The sequence below is a fragment of the Pristis pectinata genome, chromosome 25, assembly GCF_009764475.1.
Source record: "Pristis pectinata isolate sPriPec2 chromosome 25, sPriPec2.1.pri, whole genome shotgun sequence".
In the NCBI taxonomy this organism is placed as follows: Eukaryota; Metazoa; Chordata; class Chondrichthyes; order Rhinopristiformes; family Pristidae; genus Pristis; species Pristis pectinata.
This window is the reverse complement of record NC_067429.1, coordinates 15,656,902-15,676,250: the sequence shown is the minus strand read 5'-3', so window position 1 is coordinate 15,676,250 and position 19,349 is coordinate 15,656,902. Positions and strand designations below refer to the sequence as shown.

Here is a 19,349-nt window from a genome sequence, read left to right as displayed (position 1 = left end):
TCTAATTTAATCTACAATAAGAGACAATAATTCCGAGTTTTGTTCCAAGGCTTTATTTTACATGGTACCATGGAGAGTGGGCAGCAATCTCCACTGTCACCTAGACTAACATACAGAAGGTTACAAGCTTATTTTCTATGTTAAAACAACAGCTATATCACGTGACTATTCCAGTTACGGTTGTTACACACTTAAGAACTTAATCAATGTATCACATAAGACAAAGAACAACACCAATCAGTTCCCCTTATCAGTGCGCTCAAGGCTGACCTCGCAAAGCTGACCTCTCAAAGCTGACCTCGCACCCTTTTTATTTCAAAAGTCTGGTTTCAGAAGTCTCCTGAAGACTTTCTGGCTCCAAGCCAAGATTTACTGTTGACTGTTCTCTTATACAAAGTCAAATATCGCATCAGTATAGTCAAAAGACACCATTTATTCTTCTACAGTTTGATGCAGCTTTTGTTGGTGGTTTCTGAATTTCCAGCTTGTCCTCGGCTACATCATTGGTAATTTTTTCCACTTTACTGTATTTGAGCAAATTTAACATGATGGCTCACATATGTTGATTATTGGAACCAGTGAAGTAAGTGTTGGACCATTTGCACCTACAGGATTTTATTGCTCAACAAAGATTCCCCACGTACTGCTAATATGATTTAGTTTGCTCACACTTGTTACAATAAAACAGCAATGGAAGTAAATTCCTTATTACAACATTTTATAAGTACACAAGAAAATAAACTAGATATTAACAACTAAGGGCATATGATAAAGCTCTAACAACACTCCACAAAATTTTAAGAGTATCAGGTTGGCTCAGTTAACACCTTGGTCACCTCTGCGTCAAAATATTTTGGGCTCAAGTCCCATATCAAAATTTAAACTCATAAGCTAGGCTAATACTCAAATACAGGATGAAAGGAGCGTGGAATATTAATACAAACGATGTGAACTCAAGTGATTTAAGGAGACATTCAAGGTCTTGTGGGACGGTCAGAGAGCTGCGAGTTTTCTCCTGCAATCCATTTGCTCATTGCTGTCTGTGGCATGATACTGGTGCAAAGTATTTCAGTTGGTTCACAAAATAAGTCACTGCAGTTCAAAATTTATTCCATAAAGCATTGATGCAATAATATAAAACAATATTAAAATTATATTGAATAGAATAAACAGTAGTAAATAATTATTGATTGTTGTGACCTACTGAACCCTATACATTAATTTACCCTGTAGGTCCACTCAGTACATTTAACAAACTATCCATGGAGCGTTTGGCTATCTCTGATGCTGGAGGAGGCCCTTGGCTATCTCACTCCCCCTCACTCTATACCTGCACACTCTCACTCACACACGCGCACGCACGCACACACACCCACCTCTCCCGAGCCCTCTCTCACTCCCTCTCTCTCCCCCTTTCTTATGCACACTCCCCCCCTCAAGCCTTTCCCTCTTTTACTTCTTCCTTTCTCTCAGTCCTTCCCCCTCTTTCCCACTTACTGTTCCTCCTCTCATTCACTGACTTTTCCATTTCCTCCTACACAGTCCCTCCCTGACTCACTCACATCCCCTTGCTCACTATCTCATTTGCTCTCTCCACTCAGCTCTGCCTCTCAATCACTACCCTTCTATACAGCGTTCTATAGCTTCACACCCTCACTCTCCCACTTTTCACACTCTATCACTGCCTCATAATAAAGGGACGACCCTTTAAAACTGAGATGAAGAGGAACTTCTTCAGCCAGTGGGTGGTGAATCTGTGGAATTAACTGCCACAGAAGGCTGTGGAAGCCAAGTCATTGGGTGTATTTAAGGTGGAGATTGATAGTTTCTAATTGGTAAAGGGGTTAAGGGTTACGGGGAGAAGGCGGAAGAATAGGGTTAAAAAAATCAGCCGCGACTGAATGGCAGAGCAGACTCGATGGGCAAATGCCTTAATTCTGCTCCTATATCTTATGGTCTTTAAGGGAGATGTGCGGGTTTTTTTTACGCAGAGAGTGGTAGGTCCCTGGAACAGGCTGCCAGGGGTAGTAGTGGAAGCAGATACAATATTGGTGTTCAGTAGGCTGTTAGATAAGCACATAAATATTGCAGGCAACGGAGGGATATGGATCATGTGCAGGCAGAAGAGATGCAGTTTAATTTGGCATTGTGATCGACACAGACATCATGGGCCAAAGAGCCTGTTCCTGTGCTGTACAACAATTCTACAGCCTATGTTCATGGTCATCCTGGTTTTACCCCATCAGAGACATCTCCACTACCCTCCCAGCAGTTCAAGGAGCTTCTGTTTTCTCCTTCCTAGTTCTGATGAAGTGTTAACATTGTTTCTCCTCCCACAGATACTGCCTGACCTGCTGAGTATTTTTCTAATTTTATATGAGGGGGAAGAAGCTGAGGGTGACACTGAGGGGAAAGAGCAGACCAAGGTTCATCTCCCTCCACCCTGGCCCTCAAACCCTGCTGCAACTACTTTATATATTCTGTAGCTAATTCTTTTGAACAAAACCCGGACAATTGTAATGCATAAATTTTATTTGTACGACTTAACTTAATTCATGCCCGAGTCTGTCTTTACACGAAGTACTGTACAATGTTCTGTGGTTATCACCGCTTTAACGTGCACCCCTCCCCCACGCTTAATGTCACAGTCAGCGAAAATGCCTCGTTGGTACCCGCCCCCTCGTCTCCCGAGCAAGGTGACTGGCGGAAAATGCACAGCGAAGCGTTGTGAATGACAGAAGTCCAGCCCAATGGCTCAGGCGGATTCCGGTTAGCAACAGAAGAGGTGGAATTTCAATAAGGCGTGCCGGCCAATCGGTGGGGGCGGAGAGGGGGAGGGAGAGGGAGAGGGGGAGGGGGCGGGGCCGGGCTCGAGCCCCGCGCCGAGGCGAACGGTCGGGCGAGGAGAAGCGCGAGGGCCCCCGCCCGCGCTATCCCGCCCTCGCTATCCCGCCCTCCTGCGCCAGCAGGGGCTGTTGGGAGATGTAGTCCGCGCTCCGCCGGCCTGCGCGGAACGGCGGAGGGGAGGGAACTACCGCTCCCAGAGTGCTGCGCGGCCAGAGGCGCATGCGCAGAGAGGCGAGGTACCCTCCCCTCCGCGTCTCTGTATATCAAGCGGCGCCGTTGCGGTGGGAAGAACAGTTGGAGGTAGGTGAGAGTGGCGGAGGTTGCCGGGGGGGGGAGGGTGGGAGGGAGGGAATGATGAGGATGAGGAGGAGGAGAAACTTCTGAGGTTGCCCCCCCTCCTCCTGACGGGCCGTGTGGGGAATGGGGGAGCATCAGGCGGCGGGTGGCACCGGGTGCCCGGGCGGTGAAGGCTGGCTCCTGGGCGGCCCCTCCGCTGCCCCTGGGAACAGTGAGGAGGAGGAGGAGGAAGAGGAGGAGGAGGAGGTGTCGAAGCCGCCGGCGGAGAGCGATGCCCCGCGCCAGGCGTCTGTTGACCGGCACGGCGTCCCCAGGCAGCCCAAGAGGAGGCACCGGAGGCGGCCGTCCAAGAAGAAGCGTCGCTGGAAGCCTTACTTCAAGCTGTCGTGGGAGGAGAAGAAGCAGCTGGATGAGAGGGAGAGTGTGCGGGCGGCCAAGACCCGCGCCGAGATGTTCGCCAAAGGCTTCACTGTGGCCCCCTACAACACCACCCAGTTCCTCATGGAGGAACACAACCAGGAGGAGCCCGACCTCAACACCGGCGTGTGCCCCAAGCGCGTCAACAAGTCAGACGAGACAAGCGAGGAGGAAGAGCTGGACGAGGAGGATCAGGACAGCGGCAGCGACGGCATGGGAGGCAACGGCAGCGAATTCCTGCAGAGGGACTTCTCCGAAACTTACGAGAAGTATCACGCAGAGAGCCTGCAGAACATGACCAAGCAGGAGCTGATCCGGGAGTACCTGGAGCTGGAGAAGTGCCTGTCGAGGCTGGAGGACGAGAAGAATCGGCTGAGGGGCCGGCTCGAAGGCATGAAGGCGGCCAGGAGCGCAGACGCTGCGGAAATACAAATGAAAGAGATCGAGCACGAAGTGGAGCTGTTGAAGGCTGAAAACGAGAGACTGGAGAAAGAAAACGAACAGTATAAACAAAGATGTTTGGAGAACGGAGAGTAAAACAAGTTCGGACATTAAGTTGATGTTATGTAAATATTTTAATTGATGTAAGCGTTTTATAAAAATGCATTGGAAGAACACATTACCCTTCCCATGTTGTTGCTTGTGCCACATGTGTACATCTGTGCTGAACTTTTTATGTGCAACTTTGGCTTATTTACCTTCTTTGAGCTCACGGTATACAGTGGGAGTGTTTGTCCCGTTACTGCAAAGTTTCTGATGTGTTTTATCTAGTCTTGTACATCTTCAAAATGACATATAACTGTCGAAGAATAAACAATGCGTAAGTAAATTAATGGCACTGTTAATGATATGATGCCTTCGGTAAGGTTTTGAAGCAACGGAAAAGCTCCGTGCAACCGTTCATTGCAGGGTTAAGCTATCTGCCAGACGCTCATTGCTGACGAATGTCACTTGTCAACTACTTTGTTGGTCTCGAGTATCTGCTGAAAATACTTGAACTTTCGGCAAAACTAAACGACAAGAATAGGGGAAATGATAAGACAAATCGCGATTACACGACTGTCCACCAGCTACTTAACTGCAATGTCAAACAGAGCGCAGAGCATCCGTTATAAATGTTTGGGTGGTGTATTTGTAAATCGGGCACAAAAATCCATCACATTTGTTTAAAGAACCTGTTGTCACAAGAAGAAGAAGAAAGACCGTTGTAGTAATGTGAAGAATATGCAGATCACAAGTGCAAGCGATCTTCGTATAGCCCTCTATACAACCAAAAGCAAGTGATTGTGGACCTTTTCTCACATAGATTGAAAGTACCAGCGAAAAAATATAAAAAGTCAATCCTTTCCCCACGTAGTTAGATTACCATTCCTAAACTGTTTAGATATTGACCGTAAAAAAAACTGGGGGACTAAGGTACGCTAAACAAGAGTTAATTATTTGAAGTGACACGAGACCTTGCGTCGCCTGTTTTAAGAACTGTCTTTCTTTCCCCACCCCCTATTTCTGCAGCCGGGATTCGATTACAATTTTCTTGCGAAAGACGGTGAGGTCTAAAGCCTTAGTACAGACGTTTTAAAAATAGAACCAGAGTTATTTTCAAAAAGGACAGATATTAATTTCTGGCTCCAAGTCACGTGTACATCTTTGAAATTATACAGGAAGTCAAGATTGAGATATATTTCAAACACGGAGAGTGATGCTTTTAATTTAACGCTTAGGTTAGCAATATTTTCCTAAATGTATAAAGCAATGCAACCAATTTAGTCTTTTAAGAAGTTTGACACGTTTGAATAAACACTCCTTTGGACAATTTTAGTCAATTTAAAATCCTGGACAGACTGATATTCCACGTAATTATTAACAGAGGGCGCAATTCTTGCGGAAGGAACAATTCGCTACTTCGCCTAATTGATCGCTTTTGAACAGCATTAGGGAAATTTTATAAGTAACATCAGGAGACTTTATTTACTTAAACATGAAGCTCTGCTCGTTGCTTCATCGAGAAACGGTTACTATAGAGCCACTCAAAAAGGTCCACAGGTTTAGCAGTCCCGCGTGCTTGGTTGGCTGAGGGCAATCCGGGCAGCTAATCATAGAATAGTACAGTATAGGAAGTCGTCCTGCCTTTTCAAGCAATCCCGTTAATCCCACGCCCTTTTGTAATTCTTTCTCCTGCGAGTATTTTTCGACTTCCCTGTTGAGGTTTGCTGTTGAATGTGTCCACTAAATCCTAATCAGTTGTATAAAAAAATATTTTCATGTGATATAAATTTGGGCCTTTTGGTTTTTGAGTTGGAAAGTTTCCCTAAACCCTTTATACCTTAATGGTTTGATGTACGAATAAAATAATTGACCATTTTACAGCAAAAAGCATGCTGAATATTTTCAGCATATTCTGTTTTTACATAATTCTGCATGCTTTAATTCAACCCGTCTCCCTCAACATTCCCACTTTCACCAAATTTCCATTTCAGACATCCTCCCTTTGTCATTCCTTTCACAGCTCACTTCTGCTAGTATTCCTCTACTTTTTAAGACATAAGCAGTTTCTGCAGCATATTCCCCATAACACTACCTGATTAACACTTGCCTGTGACCTACTTATAGTTGGCGGTGAATTGTCAACTAATTTTCAGTTACACATTTAAAAACTCTCAAATATCAACTGGATATAAAGTGTCAGATCCATATTAATTGTGCAGTTATTTCTCCACTGTGTATCCATTCTTGCAAAGTTACCACTTTTGAATTGTGCACTCTGTTTCCAGTTTACTCGCTATCACCAGTTCACTCAGCCATGCTTTTAGATCCACTGGGGAGGAGGTGGGGTCCCACAGATCTTTGAGTTCAGGTATATATGATCACTTCATGGATTGCAAGTCCATCTTCTTGAGAGCATTTACAAGAATTGCTGGACCTTGGCAGTGATTTACCCACATGCCATGAATGAATTTTAAAAAATCCCTGTCATCATCCTGGGTTACTACACAGGCTGAACAATTGAGTTGCAGGTTTGCCATTACTAGTGCCTAAGCATTTTACAGTTTTCTGACTGCTTTCTGACACATCTTAGGTTGCAAAAGGATTGGCACCTTTGCCAAATTGCATATTTTGAATTCCTAATCAAACAATCACTATATTCATCAGGGACTGCTTCTGAAAAATGTTAATTGACACCATTTCTTTTTGGAGAAACAAAGGACTGCAGATGCTGGAATCTAGATGAAAAACACTGATGCTGGAGGAACTCAGCAGGCCAGGCAGCATCCGTGGAGAAAAGCAGGCGGTCAACATTTCGGGCCAGGACCCTTCTTCAGGACTAAAGTTGGGAAAAGGGGAAGCCCAATATATAGGAGGGAAAAGCAGAGCAGTGATAGGTGGACACAAGGGGGGGGGGGGGCCGGGGGGGCACAAGGTGGTGATAGATGCAGGTAAGAGATAGTGATAGGCAGGTGCGGGGGAGCAGAGGAGAGCAAATCCACTTGGGGATGGGTCAAAGCTAAAGAGAGAGTAAAAAGAAAGGCGTGTAGAAAAAAGAAAGGCTAGGAAAGGAAAGAAAGCACTATGATGCTGGAGGAACTCAGCAGGCCAGGCAGCATCTGTGGATAAAAGTAGGCAGTCAGCATTTTTTCCCTTGCCACCTATCACTGCTCTGCTTTCCCCTCCTATATACTGGGTTTCCCCTTTTCCTATCTTCAATCCTGAAAAAGGGTCCTGACCTGAAATGTTGACCGTCTGCTTTTGTCCACGGATGCTGTCTGGCCTGCTGAGTTCCTATAGCATCATAGTGTTTTTCACCATTTCTTTTTGGTTTTCTTCAATAAGCAACCACATTCCAAATATCGCTACAGGTTGATTATTGATTATGTAAGTTCTATACATAGTTTAATAGCATGCTTTATAATTCCATTGTGTACAAAGTCAATTAATTTAACAGTAAGCAGCAAATATACATTACTTACAGGAGATACAATCTTTATCCTTTACAATATGTCAAAAGAATAAAGATTTCTTCTGTGCTCTCTGTATAAAATTGATCCTTTATGGTCACGCACTTCTGACATGTATGGAGTTACTAATTAGCGTAGTTTCTCTACTAGCTTCAGATTGAATGCTGAGCTGAGTAGAAATAGACAAAATAAAACTCATAATTGAAAGTTGCTGTCCTTGGATAAGTCTATCAAAACCCTATTATTCCACAAACAATCATTCTCCCTGCTCCTCTCATAAACCTATTCTTATTACTTCACTGTAGTTATACCTATCAATTAAAACTATTAATCCAAAATACCAATCATCAAGAATTGAATACCTTATCTTAATTCATTAAAGACTGTCAAATATGGTAAATGTATAAAGAAATGTTAGGTTTTATTTTCAGGAGCAAGAGAGCTTGGACTGAAAGTTTTGTTATAGCTATACAAAGCTCTGATTAGACTGCCATCAAAAAATAAGTTCAGTTCTGGCTATTGAACTTTCTGAAGGATATAGCAGCCATGATGTGGGTGTTTCAAATGTCTGTCAGAATTATTGCAAGGCTAAAGGGTTATGAAGACAGGGTGCATATACTTTCTCCCATCCAAACTTGTTGAGATTAGATTGAAAGTTGAAAAATATCCGAACTGAAATAGATATTTGTTAGTTTAGGATAAAGACATCTAAATCAAAGGGAGGTAAGTTAAACTACAGATCTATTGTGCTTAATTGAATAGCAGAATAGGCTTATATTAAGTGAAAATGAAGCCATGCATGTCAACTATTTATTGCACAGTATGCACCTCTGCCTTGGTTTGATCTTGAACAATAATCCATCTATAAACATTTACAGTTTTCAGGAATAACTAGGAACAGGTGTGCTTAACCAGGTAAGTCTGTGTGCATGCCTGTGATATAGATGCCTTAATCTTTGTCATGTTCTCTGCCAATTAATGAAGGATATGGGACATTATTTTATATTCAGGTTTTCAGCAATTCCAGTGGCTTCACTCTTTATCAGAAGGGTTGGTTGTTAAAAAAAACTGATCAGAAAGGCAGAACTGTGAAGAACTCTTGTTTGGCCATGCATATTATTATTTGATTAGTGTTTTTAGTGTCTTCCATCACTTAGGTTGATCCTAAGCCAAGGTAGCACCTTGCTTGGAATTTCCTGTAAGAAATCAAGACAATATCACATTCAGAGACCCTCCTCATTAAGAATACCAGTGTTAGTCATCTAAGTGCAAACATGAAATGAGGCCAAATTGCAGTATCCATACACATTTTTTAAGTGAATTTAGTGGAACTGAAGATCAGATATAGAGAAATACTAGGCCTAATTTTTATCATCACACTATCAATGTTAAGTAAAATGCACCACATCATATACAAAACAAAAGCCCCTTTATGATACTGTGAAAATGCAGCTGAGTTTCAGCTTCATCACCTGGGTAAAATGAATCACCACCCTTTATAAAGATATGCTTGCTTGGCATTTAATTGAAATCAATGGAATGACACATGGGTTCTATAAAGCCCATCAAGTGTGTTTTAACATGAGCGTCTACATACATACCTACCGTTACAGTATTCATTTCTATGCATTCCATGTCAGCAGTCCTCCCTTAGTGTGCTTTATTATTTTGTAACAATAAAAAAGCTGGATGGAAACCAACCCAGTTATGCAATACAAATTTGATAAATATTTTTGAGGAAATCCTTGGTGTAGCAGATGGCTGAACTCCAGAAGATATTGTTCCCCAGCATCTTCAGAAATAATTTAGTAAGATAGGTCAGGCAAGGTTACTTCACAAAATAGAAGCTATGGTATCTCTTGGGATTTGAGATTCTAGATCAGGAATTTGCTCCAGTCCAGCAGCCAGTAGATAACAGTTGACAGATGTGGTTCACTATGGAGGTAACGCCTGAATCCAGGATTGTTCCTAGGACTATGATCTATTGCGTTGAGTTTGTGGTCTGTGTTTTCAGATTATTTCAAAACTGTGAAGGCTTAACAGAAGTTTAAGACAGAAATAGTTAGATGTTATGTGGAATATGCTACACCATAATAAATTGTGTTTATGTAGATAAATATAGTGTTATGAATGTTGGTAGGACCACCACTGTACACACATTATCATTTACAGGGAACAATGCTGACAGAGCTTGAGTGAAAAATATCAAGGTATCACAGTAGATTTATGAACATAGGAATTAGAGTAGGCCATGCAGCTTCATGAATCTGTTTTACTGTTTAATGAGATCAAGGCCAATCTGAATCTAAGCTTCAAATCTGTATCCAAACACCTTGGCTCTGCATCTTGGCCAGCAAAAATGTGTTGAGCTTAGATTTAAAATTATTAATTGAGCTATCATCTGCTGCTTTTGTGGGAGTGAATTCCACACTTCTACCACCACAGATGATGAAGTGTTTCCTAACTTCTCTCCTAAAAGGGCTGCCTCTGATTTTAGAGTTTTCTTATGTTAGATTAAGCAGGTGTAAAAGGAATATCACACCCACCCTAGCAATTCCTTTCAAAATCTTGAACACGATTTCTTACAATTCACTATTCCAGCAAACAAAAGATAGTATTGTATAATATCTCATAATAAATAATGTTTTGGAGCCTTGATAACATTCTGATGAATATGCACTCTGCCTCTTGCAAAGTTTATCTTTTCTATGCTGTCATCTTCAGAACTGCACACGGTACTCCAGATGTGATTTAAAAAGAATTTTGCATAACAACATCAAAATTTCCTTTCCTTGATGCTTTACCAAGCTCAGTCTATTATTGTCTCTTTATAATTTTATGCTCTCACTTAAACTACTTAGAATGTTTACAATTGATATATTATCAGTTGACTTGGTTACATGCTACTAAGTCATTAACAAAGTAGTGAAAAGTTAGGACCCTGACACACCTACCAGTCATTTACTTACAATTCTATTACATCTCCATTATCTCTATCTGTTGTTTTGTACTGCTTAGCCATTCTCCTGACCAGGTTAATACTTTGCTTTAGTTGCTTTACCTATAATTTTAGCCAACAATTTTCAATGTGAAACTTGATTGAATATCTTCCATATAAACTAAATCTATAGTAATTGTCACATCTATTTTTGTTACTTAGCAATTAGCCTTGTAGACAGGACCATTATTTTGGCTCTCTTTTTATCATCTCAAGTTTCTTTCAGTCACACTGTATTTCTCCACAACAGATGTTGGACCAATGGATCTAGGATTTTGTGGCTCCTTTCTTTCACTCTTCCTAAATAATAGTTATAGTTGTGATTTTCCAATCTAAAGGGAGAATTTCTAAATCAACTGAACTTTGGTAAATTATGGCTAAAGAATCTGCAATCTTGTCAATGAATATAGAGAAACAATGGTTATCAAATAATTCAAGAAGTAATTATAATTAAAATAACTAATCACAGTATTAATTACAGTTTAAACAATAATACCAATAATTTACATTTGTATGAACTAATTGAGTTTAGTTTAACAAACTAAATTATTTTTGTTTTAAGTGTTTTTACTGTTTGATTTTTTTAATAGCTTTATTAATTTTTAATCAGAGGCATTCATGAAGCATTCATATTTGGTTTCACAGGCTTAATAGCCAATTAAACCAGGGATAATTTTTAATCACCTATCAAAGTTATATCAGCAGTCTTGAGGGGGGAAGGCTTGTTATGCATCCTCTGTTCCCCATGTGATGCAGTGACATCAGCTTGGGCTTGCTACTAAGGATTTGGGACAGGGTTAAAAAGGAATTTTCCTCCAGAGGTTTCATACAGAGTAAGTGTGGACTTCACAGACATAAGTGATGACTGCGAGTGGCAAATCAAGGCCTTTATTTTGCAAATATTCACAATTAGTGTTTTGAAAACAAATAATGCATTCATCTGCTGCCTTGCTAATCACACACAGATTAGTTGACAGCCTGAAGAGAAACTGTGTCTAAATCTAACAGTGCACAAAATAAACATACCGTTGAGGTGTATTTCAAGCACTAAAGGGATACTCATTTAATGTTGAATCGCTGCTGGAGTTGTGAATAGGATGTCTGAAATGTTGGAAGACTTTCTAAACAATCTTGCCAAGGCTTCACTAACACTTTATAGCAACATTTCTTTTGCAACGTTTCCATGGAATTCACCTAGAAAGATTAAAAGCTGCCCCCTATATCCTGATTGGTTGCATTTTAGGAGGCATAGCAGAAAGAATATGCTTATTTATGACTATCTTGCTAGCAGTCCTCTTGGTCAACAGGAGGAGAAGGAGAGGACATAAGATCAGTCAAAGCAGTTAAAAGGATGTGGTACAGGAGGGAGAGTAAGGATAGTGGGTTACCTCTGTTCACCCCCCTGGGGGAGGGGGGATGGCAACAAAGCAAAACTCCCCCTCCACCGGTTCTAAATCTTATAATCCATGTGTCCTCTCCCTAAGCCTTCCTACAAACTGCCATTGTGTATTGACCACCTTTTCCACAACTTTAGTGGAAGGAGGTGCAAGGAGCCGACAGATATTAAGCCAGAAAAATGGTGCCTAATCAAGAGTTCTAAACTCATAGGTGGCTGGCTGAACATCAAAAGCATATTCAAATCACAATAACCAACATTTAGAATCAAGGTTGTTGGCCAAATCGAATCTTGTGTATTATTTGAATAATAACTAATTAGCCCGTAGTTTTCCCCACTTTGGCCAAAATAATCCTCACTGACATTAAAATGGAGCTGAAAAAGGAGCTTCCATGTCATAGAGAACCAAGCTAAACACTTGGGATAAGGAGAATGTATGAGCATAAGAGTTACATAATAGGGAGCCCAGAAGTCTATTACATATGAGTAAACAGTAAAAGAATAATCACAGAGAGTTTGAAGTCTGACGGGGACCAACAAAAAAATTTTATGGAAACTGAGAATATGGTTAAGGTCCAAAATGAGTACTTTGTATTTGAATTCTCAGAAGAAGAACATGCTACAAATGTCACAATAAAGGAGGGAATAATAGAGGAATTCAATAAAGGCAAAAGAGGAGGGGTTTAAACTGTTTGTGACATACATTTTAATTAGTTGTTACCCAGTTTTGATAGGATCCAGCCAATGATGCAAAAGGAAGCAAGGATGAACATTGCAGAGGCTCGGACCACAATCCTCCAAGTTTCCTTAGATATGGAAATGGTGCCAAAGGACTGAAGGGCTACAAAAGTTACAACAATATTTTTTTAAAAAGAGGAGGGTGATAAAGCTGGCAAAAACAAGCCAGTTAGTGGTACAGAAACCTTTAGTGACTGTAATCTGGGATAAAATACATCGGTATTTAGAAATGTATAGCATAAAAAATGAAAGCCAGAAAAGATTTATCGAAGGTAAATTTTGTTTCATTGAGTTTCTTGATGAAGAAATACAAATAAGCTTTCAAAAGACACTTAATACAGTGCCACATACTAGACTTATGACCAAAATTGAGGCCTGTAGGATTTAATGGACAGCAGCCTATAGATATATAATAAGCTAAGGGACAGAAAGCATAAGGTATGTCATTCAATTGTTTTCCAACCGTACAGTATGAAGTGCAATGATTGGAGTTTTGATCACTGCAGTTTTTGATAAATATTAATGTCCTGGGTTTAAGCAAATAGGGCATAATTTCAAAGTGTGCAACTGATGTGAAACTGTTTGCCTACATCCTCTGTAGCAATCCTTCTCACTGGTGAATAGTGAGGATTGCAAACAGACAGACTGGTGAAATGGGTAGGCAGGAGACAAATAAAAATTAATGTAAAATATGAAATTATTAATTTTGATTGGAACAGTGAAGAGTGGTGATATAGAATAAATGGTTCAAATTTGAAGGAGATGTGGTGACTGAAGACCAGGGGAAGTACATACACATAACTTTAACGATGGCCAGACATATTGAGAAGACACTTTAAAAGGAAAACAGGATCATTGACTTTATACTTGAAGCATAGGATCCATAAGCAAGGAAATTAAGCTGAACCTCTATAAGATGTTAGTTAAGCACAGTTGCAGTATTATGGACGTAACATTTTATAAAGGATGTAAAAGTCTAGAGAAGATCCAGACAGAGCTCAAGATAAACGATTTCTGTTACTTGGAATCATTAGAGAAACTGAAGTTATTCTTCTTAGAATTGTTCAAAGTGTGAAGAGGTTTGTTTCATTAACTGAGGGGAAATTGTGTCCAGCAGAAGAAGGCTTGGTGACCAGCAGACATAGATTTAAGGTAATTGGTAAAAGTATCAAAGGGAACAAAAGGAAACATGCAGTGAGTTGTTATGATCTGGTGTGCATTCCTGAAAGGGTGATGGCAGAAAATTCAATAATAGCTTACAAAAGGAATTGGATAAATACTTCGAGGGAACATTTGGACTGCTACAGAGGAAGATCACGGGTATGGAGCTAATTATGCAGTTCTTTCAAAGAGCCAGCAAAGAAATGGTGGGACAAATGATTTTGCCATTGCACTATAGCTTTCTTTGATTTTATGGTTCTATAATTTAAATAATACTCTCATATCACACACAATAATTCAAATCTTCAACATAAATAAAAGTTCCAGGGTGTTTCACAGAAATGCAACCAGAAAAAATAGACACTAAACCTAATAAATAGGCAATATTGTAAGGTGTGACCAAATGCATGGTGAATAAGATGAGTTTTCATGAGCAGCAGGACATGGAAAAATGGAAGGATTTAAAGAAAAAAATCCATAAGTATGGTGATGAATGATGAAATGGCCATTGTGCATTGACTGGAGTCAAAAACTGACACAAGATGAGAGTTGGAGAAATGGAAAGTTCTGAGGGAGTTGGAGAAAGTTATAAAGATATGTGTAGTCAAAGCTATTAAGGAATTTAAAGATGAGGATTGTGAATTTTAAGCTGGCATTCAGAGGACATGATTATTAAGATAGTCATGTGAGCAATTGGAATGGGGTAGGTCATTGTGGTAGAGAGCACAGGAAGAGAAAAAGATTTAAATATGAGTTTCAGCAGCAGATGGGTGAAGCACAGGTGGAAGCAAAATAGATTACAGAGATGAAAGAAAGAGGTCTTTATGTTGGTGAGGCCAGGAGATGCGATATTTGGGATTGATTTGGACACAGAGCACCAATAGTCTGATTTCATCTGAAACAATTACAAGGGGTGAATTGCAATTGATCAAAATGGTATAATGTTTGTAGTGGGACAAAAGACATTAGCTTTGGTCCTGTTGTATTTAACTGTGGAAACTTGCAACTCATTCAGGATTAGATGTGTTGAAGCAGTTAGCCAAAGCAAAGACAGAGGATGGGTCAAAACAGGTTGTGGAGAAATTTAGCTGAGTGTTATCAAGGGTAGGGTGTTGGTTCCTGAAAATCGCTGGTGAATGACTACTCGGAGTGGAGAAGGAACATTCAAGGAAGTATTGAGAACCTTGAATCTGCATTGGGAATGCACAGAACCCCCATGTAAGCAGCACACTACCTCACAAACTACTCACCCACTCAGTGCATCAGGCACCTCCTGCCCCATCTGTGGAAGAATCTGCCACTGTGGCCTCACCAACCATATCAGAACCCACAAAGTTGTCATTAATCTTGAGAAATTGTCTAAGAAAAAGTTGTCAGCAAATGTGGAAGCTGTCCTGTGTCTTCAGGTGACGTCGCTAAGGGTCATTTTGTAGGGAAGGCAGGCAAGGGCTTGGAATGATCCTTGAGGGATTCAAGAGATCAGTAGAAGAAGTTTTAGCTGAAATTGCTACAATTGGATAAATAAAAATGCAATTGATGGGAATATTATACAAGTGGGAAAATGGAGAAAAGGAGGAAGGTGGTTTGTGCCAGTGGTTGCAGTGATATTGAGGAAGGATAGTATAATATGATTGCAAGCTCAGAGGATGTTGTTTATAAGTTTGATTGGGACTGTTTCAGTCCTATGGCAAAGATGAAAGTCCAATAGGAGAGATGCAAACGTGGAAGGCCCAGGACATCCCACAGTCTTACACAGTCACCAATGTATTACTTTGGAAGCATTGTCACTCTAGGTAAATAGGGACTTCCATCCCACTAGATAATGCTAAATTTGAATTGGAATCCCAAGGGTAAAAAGCCTGAATCTAAATCACTGCAGCATTCCAACTTTACATCAATCCAATAGTACAATTTTTTGGAGGTGATCCAAGCATTTGGTCCATTTACTACCATTTGGTCTGTTTATATGAACAGATATACTTATAAAATTTGACATGACTTTATTTTTATACTTATGATTTACATTATATCATGGGTTTTCACACATTCAAAAACAAGGACTGGTTAACAAATTGGGCTACATGAGCAAGATTTTGGTTTATTTCCTCCATGAATGTATTCTCAGTGCATAGAATCATAAAAATTTATAGCAGGGAATGAGTCCATATTTCCCATTTTGCTTATGCTTGCTATCTGAAAATGTGCATGAGACATTGTCCTATTGACTCGTTGTAAGAAAATTAATCTCTTTCCTGGAATTTAGCAACACATAGGCCAAAACATCAATTGTACAAAGATTATTGGTACTTTGCACAATAACTTGAGTGACATCATTTTCCTCAATTTATTAAAATGTTTAAAAGAAGCATCCTTTATGTCCTATTAAAATAAGTTGTGAAAAGTGTTCTTCGAAACTAAAAATCATTGTTTATTTATTAATCAGTTAATTGTATCCTTTCTAGCTGAATGCCAGGTAACCAAACATTATATTGGGATTCAAGAATCAGGTGCAAGACTCTCTCAACTCATAAACAGCTTTTTCCTTTGTCAACAATGTGATTGGGGTATATAAAGAAACACGATTTTGGAATATTGCTCAACAATCTACAAACTATTCCATTATGGTTTTGTATGTCAGTCCATTCTCCAAAGAATAAACTAAACTATATTCCAGATCAGGCAATACATGTGTTTCACAAGAAACAATATATTGCATTTCTCCAGAAACTTTAGTAAAACAATATATCTCAGATGACATTTACATCTCACAGTCATAGAACTGGGGTTATAGCAAATGCCCAATGATTCTGCTCAAGACAGAAGTTTACAAAGCTTTTCAGTAAATAATTTCTAGAAGCAAGAAGGAACAAGAAGGCCAAAGGATCATTTGGTGCCATATATGGACCGAATTGAACTGATTGGATTTTCTCAGGGAACAGGTTAGTTGGACACCTATTGCTGTTCCTTCACCGTTGCTGGGTCATAGTACTGGAACTCCTTCCCTAAAAGTATTGTGGTTATACCCATACTTCAAGGACGGAAGCAGTTCAAGAATGCAGCCCACCACCACCTTCTCAAGGGCAGTTAGGAATGGACAATTAACTGCTGGTTTGGCCTGCGAAGCACACATCCCTTGAATGAAAAGAACACAAATTTGAGGAACAACAACAGCTCCAATGTTTGAATATTACTGAAGGATGCTATTTTGATTGCTCATAACGCTCAAAGAAAGAGCAGACTGCTTCTTTCTTTTTCAATCTTTTTATTAGTTTCCAAATTAATACAGATTAATATATAACATCGATGTTTGTACATGTAATACAAAGAGATCAGGAGAACAATCATAGCATAGATAATCATAAAGAATAGTAAAATATAAAAAATATCTGTAGATCCCATAATCTCTTAGTAAATGAATATAATATAAAAGAAAGGAAAGAAAAAGATTTATTGTGTACATAAAAGAAAGGAAAAAAATCCCCAAATCACTAAGAAAAATTATAAACAATATATCAAACCAAACTGAAAAAAAATTTTAAAAAGACCAAAAAAAAATAAAAGACTGGACTGAAATTTCTCAATAGAAACAGAGCAATATTATGTCGTCAACTCCGTTCCTCTAAATTGGAAAGTTATTGAAAAGGGATCTATATCATGTGAAAATATTGAATAAATGGACTCTAAATATCTTCAAATTTAAGCGAAGGATCAACGGTACCACTCCTAATTTTTTCCAAGTTTAAACATGATATAGTTTGAGAGAACCATTGAAAAGTAGTAGGGGGTATTGGATCCTTCCATTTAAGCAAAATGGATTGTTTGGCCATTAATGTAACAAAGGCAATCATACGGTAAGTGGAAGCAGATACGTGGCCAGAATCTATCCTTGGTAATCCAAAAATTGCAGTGATAGGATGAGGTTGTAAATCAATATTCAATACAGTTGAGATAATGTTAAAAATGTCTTTCCAACATTTTTCCAAATGAGGACAGGACCAAAACATGTGTGTCAGAGAAGCCACATTCGATTTACATCTGTCACAAATAGGATTTATATGGTGATAAAAATGGGCTAGCTTATCTTTTGACATATGGGTCCTGTGAACTACCTTAAACTGTATCAAAGAGTGTCTGGCACACATTGAAGATGTATTAACTAAATGAAGAATTTTCTTCCATGTCTCTGTAGATAAAGATGTCTGGAGTTCACTTTCCCATTCATTCTTAATTTTGTCCAGTGATTCTGGACGTATTTTCATAATTAAATCATAGATTATTGCTATCAAGCCCTTCTGATAAGCATTAAGACCTAAAATTTTTTCTGTAATTTCAGTTTTATATGGTGTCGGAAAAGAGGGTATAGTAGCTTTTAAAAAATTTCTAATCTGCAAATATCGCAAAAAGTGTGATCTAGACAAATTGTATTTGTTAGACAGTTGTTCAAAAGATGAAAAACAATTATCAATGAATAAATCACGGAAACATACTATTTCCTTCCTTTTCCATATAGAAAAAGCTGAGTCAACTCTGAATGGTTGAAAGGAACAATTAGATTGAATGGGACTTGACAAGTTAAATTTATTCAATCCAAAAAATTTACGAAATTGAAACCATATTCGTACTGTATGTTTAACTATTGGGTTAGTCATATGTTTATTTAGTTTGGTAAGTGCAAAAGGGAGTGAAGCTCCTAAAATAGAAACTAATGAAAATCCAAGTACTAATTGATGTTCAAGATGTACCCATTTGGGACATTGAATTACATCTAAATCTTGTATCCAAAAAATTAAATATCTGATATTAATTGCCCAATAATATAATCTAAAGTTAGGCAGGGCCATACCACCATCCTTTTTTAGTTTTTGTAAATATTTCTTACTTAACCTTGGGTTTTTATTCTACCAAATATATGAAAGAATTTTAGAATCAATAGTGTCAAAAAAAGATTTCGGGATGAAAGTTGGAATCACTTGAAATAAATATAAAAATTTTGCTAAAATATTCATCTTAACCGCATTAATTCGGCCTACCAATGATAAAGACAGTGGAGACCATTTAGTAAATAATTGTTTAATATGGTCAATTAAAGGCAATAAATTAACTTTAAATAAGTCCTAATGTTTCTTGGTAATTTTAACACCTAAATACATAAAATAGTCAGTTACTAATCTAAAAGGTAATTGCCTGTAAATTGGGGTTTGCATATTTAGTGGAAAAAGTTCACTCTTATTAAGATTTAATCTATAGCCAGAAAAAACACTAAACTGATCGAGTAGTGATAGTACTGCGGGGATAGATTCGTCCGGATTAGAAATATAAAGTAACAGGTCATCTGTGTAAAGAGATATCTTATGAATCTTCTATCCACGAGTAATGCCACATATATTTGAAGAGTCCCGGAGTGCAATAGCCAAGGGTTCCAAAGCAATATCAAACAATAAAGGACTTAAGGGGCAACCTTGTCTGGTACCTCGAAAAAGCCTAAACAAAGGGGATCTTTGATTATTAGTAAGTATTGAAGCCATAGGTGTATAATAAATCA

The 19,349-nt window shown here is 39.0% G+C and overlaps 1 protein-coding gene across 1 annotated transcript; it reads left to right on the top strand.

The window, feature by feature from the left end:
• Nucleotides 1-3,184: 3,184 nt before the first annotated feature.
• Nucleotides 3,185-4,180, top strand: LOC127583116 (protein HEXIM1-like). Its single transcript, XM_052038881.1, has one exon. The coding sequence runs from the start codon at nucleotides 3,268-3,270 to the stop codon at nucleotides 4,096-4,098; it is 831 nt and encodes a 276-aa protein (XP_051894841.1). The 5' UTR covers nucleotides 3,185-3,267; the 3' UTR covers nucleotides 4,099-4,180.
• The last annotated feature ends 15,169 nt before the right edge of the window (nucleotides 4,181-19,349 follow it).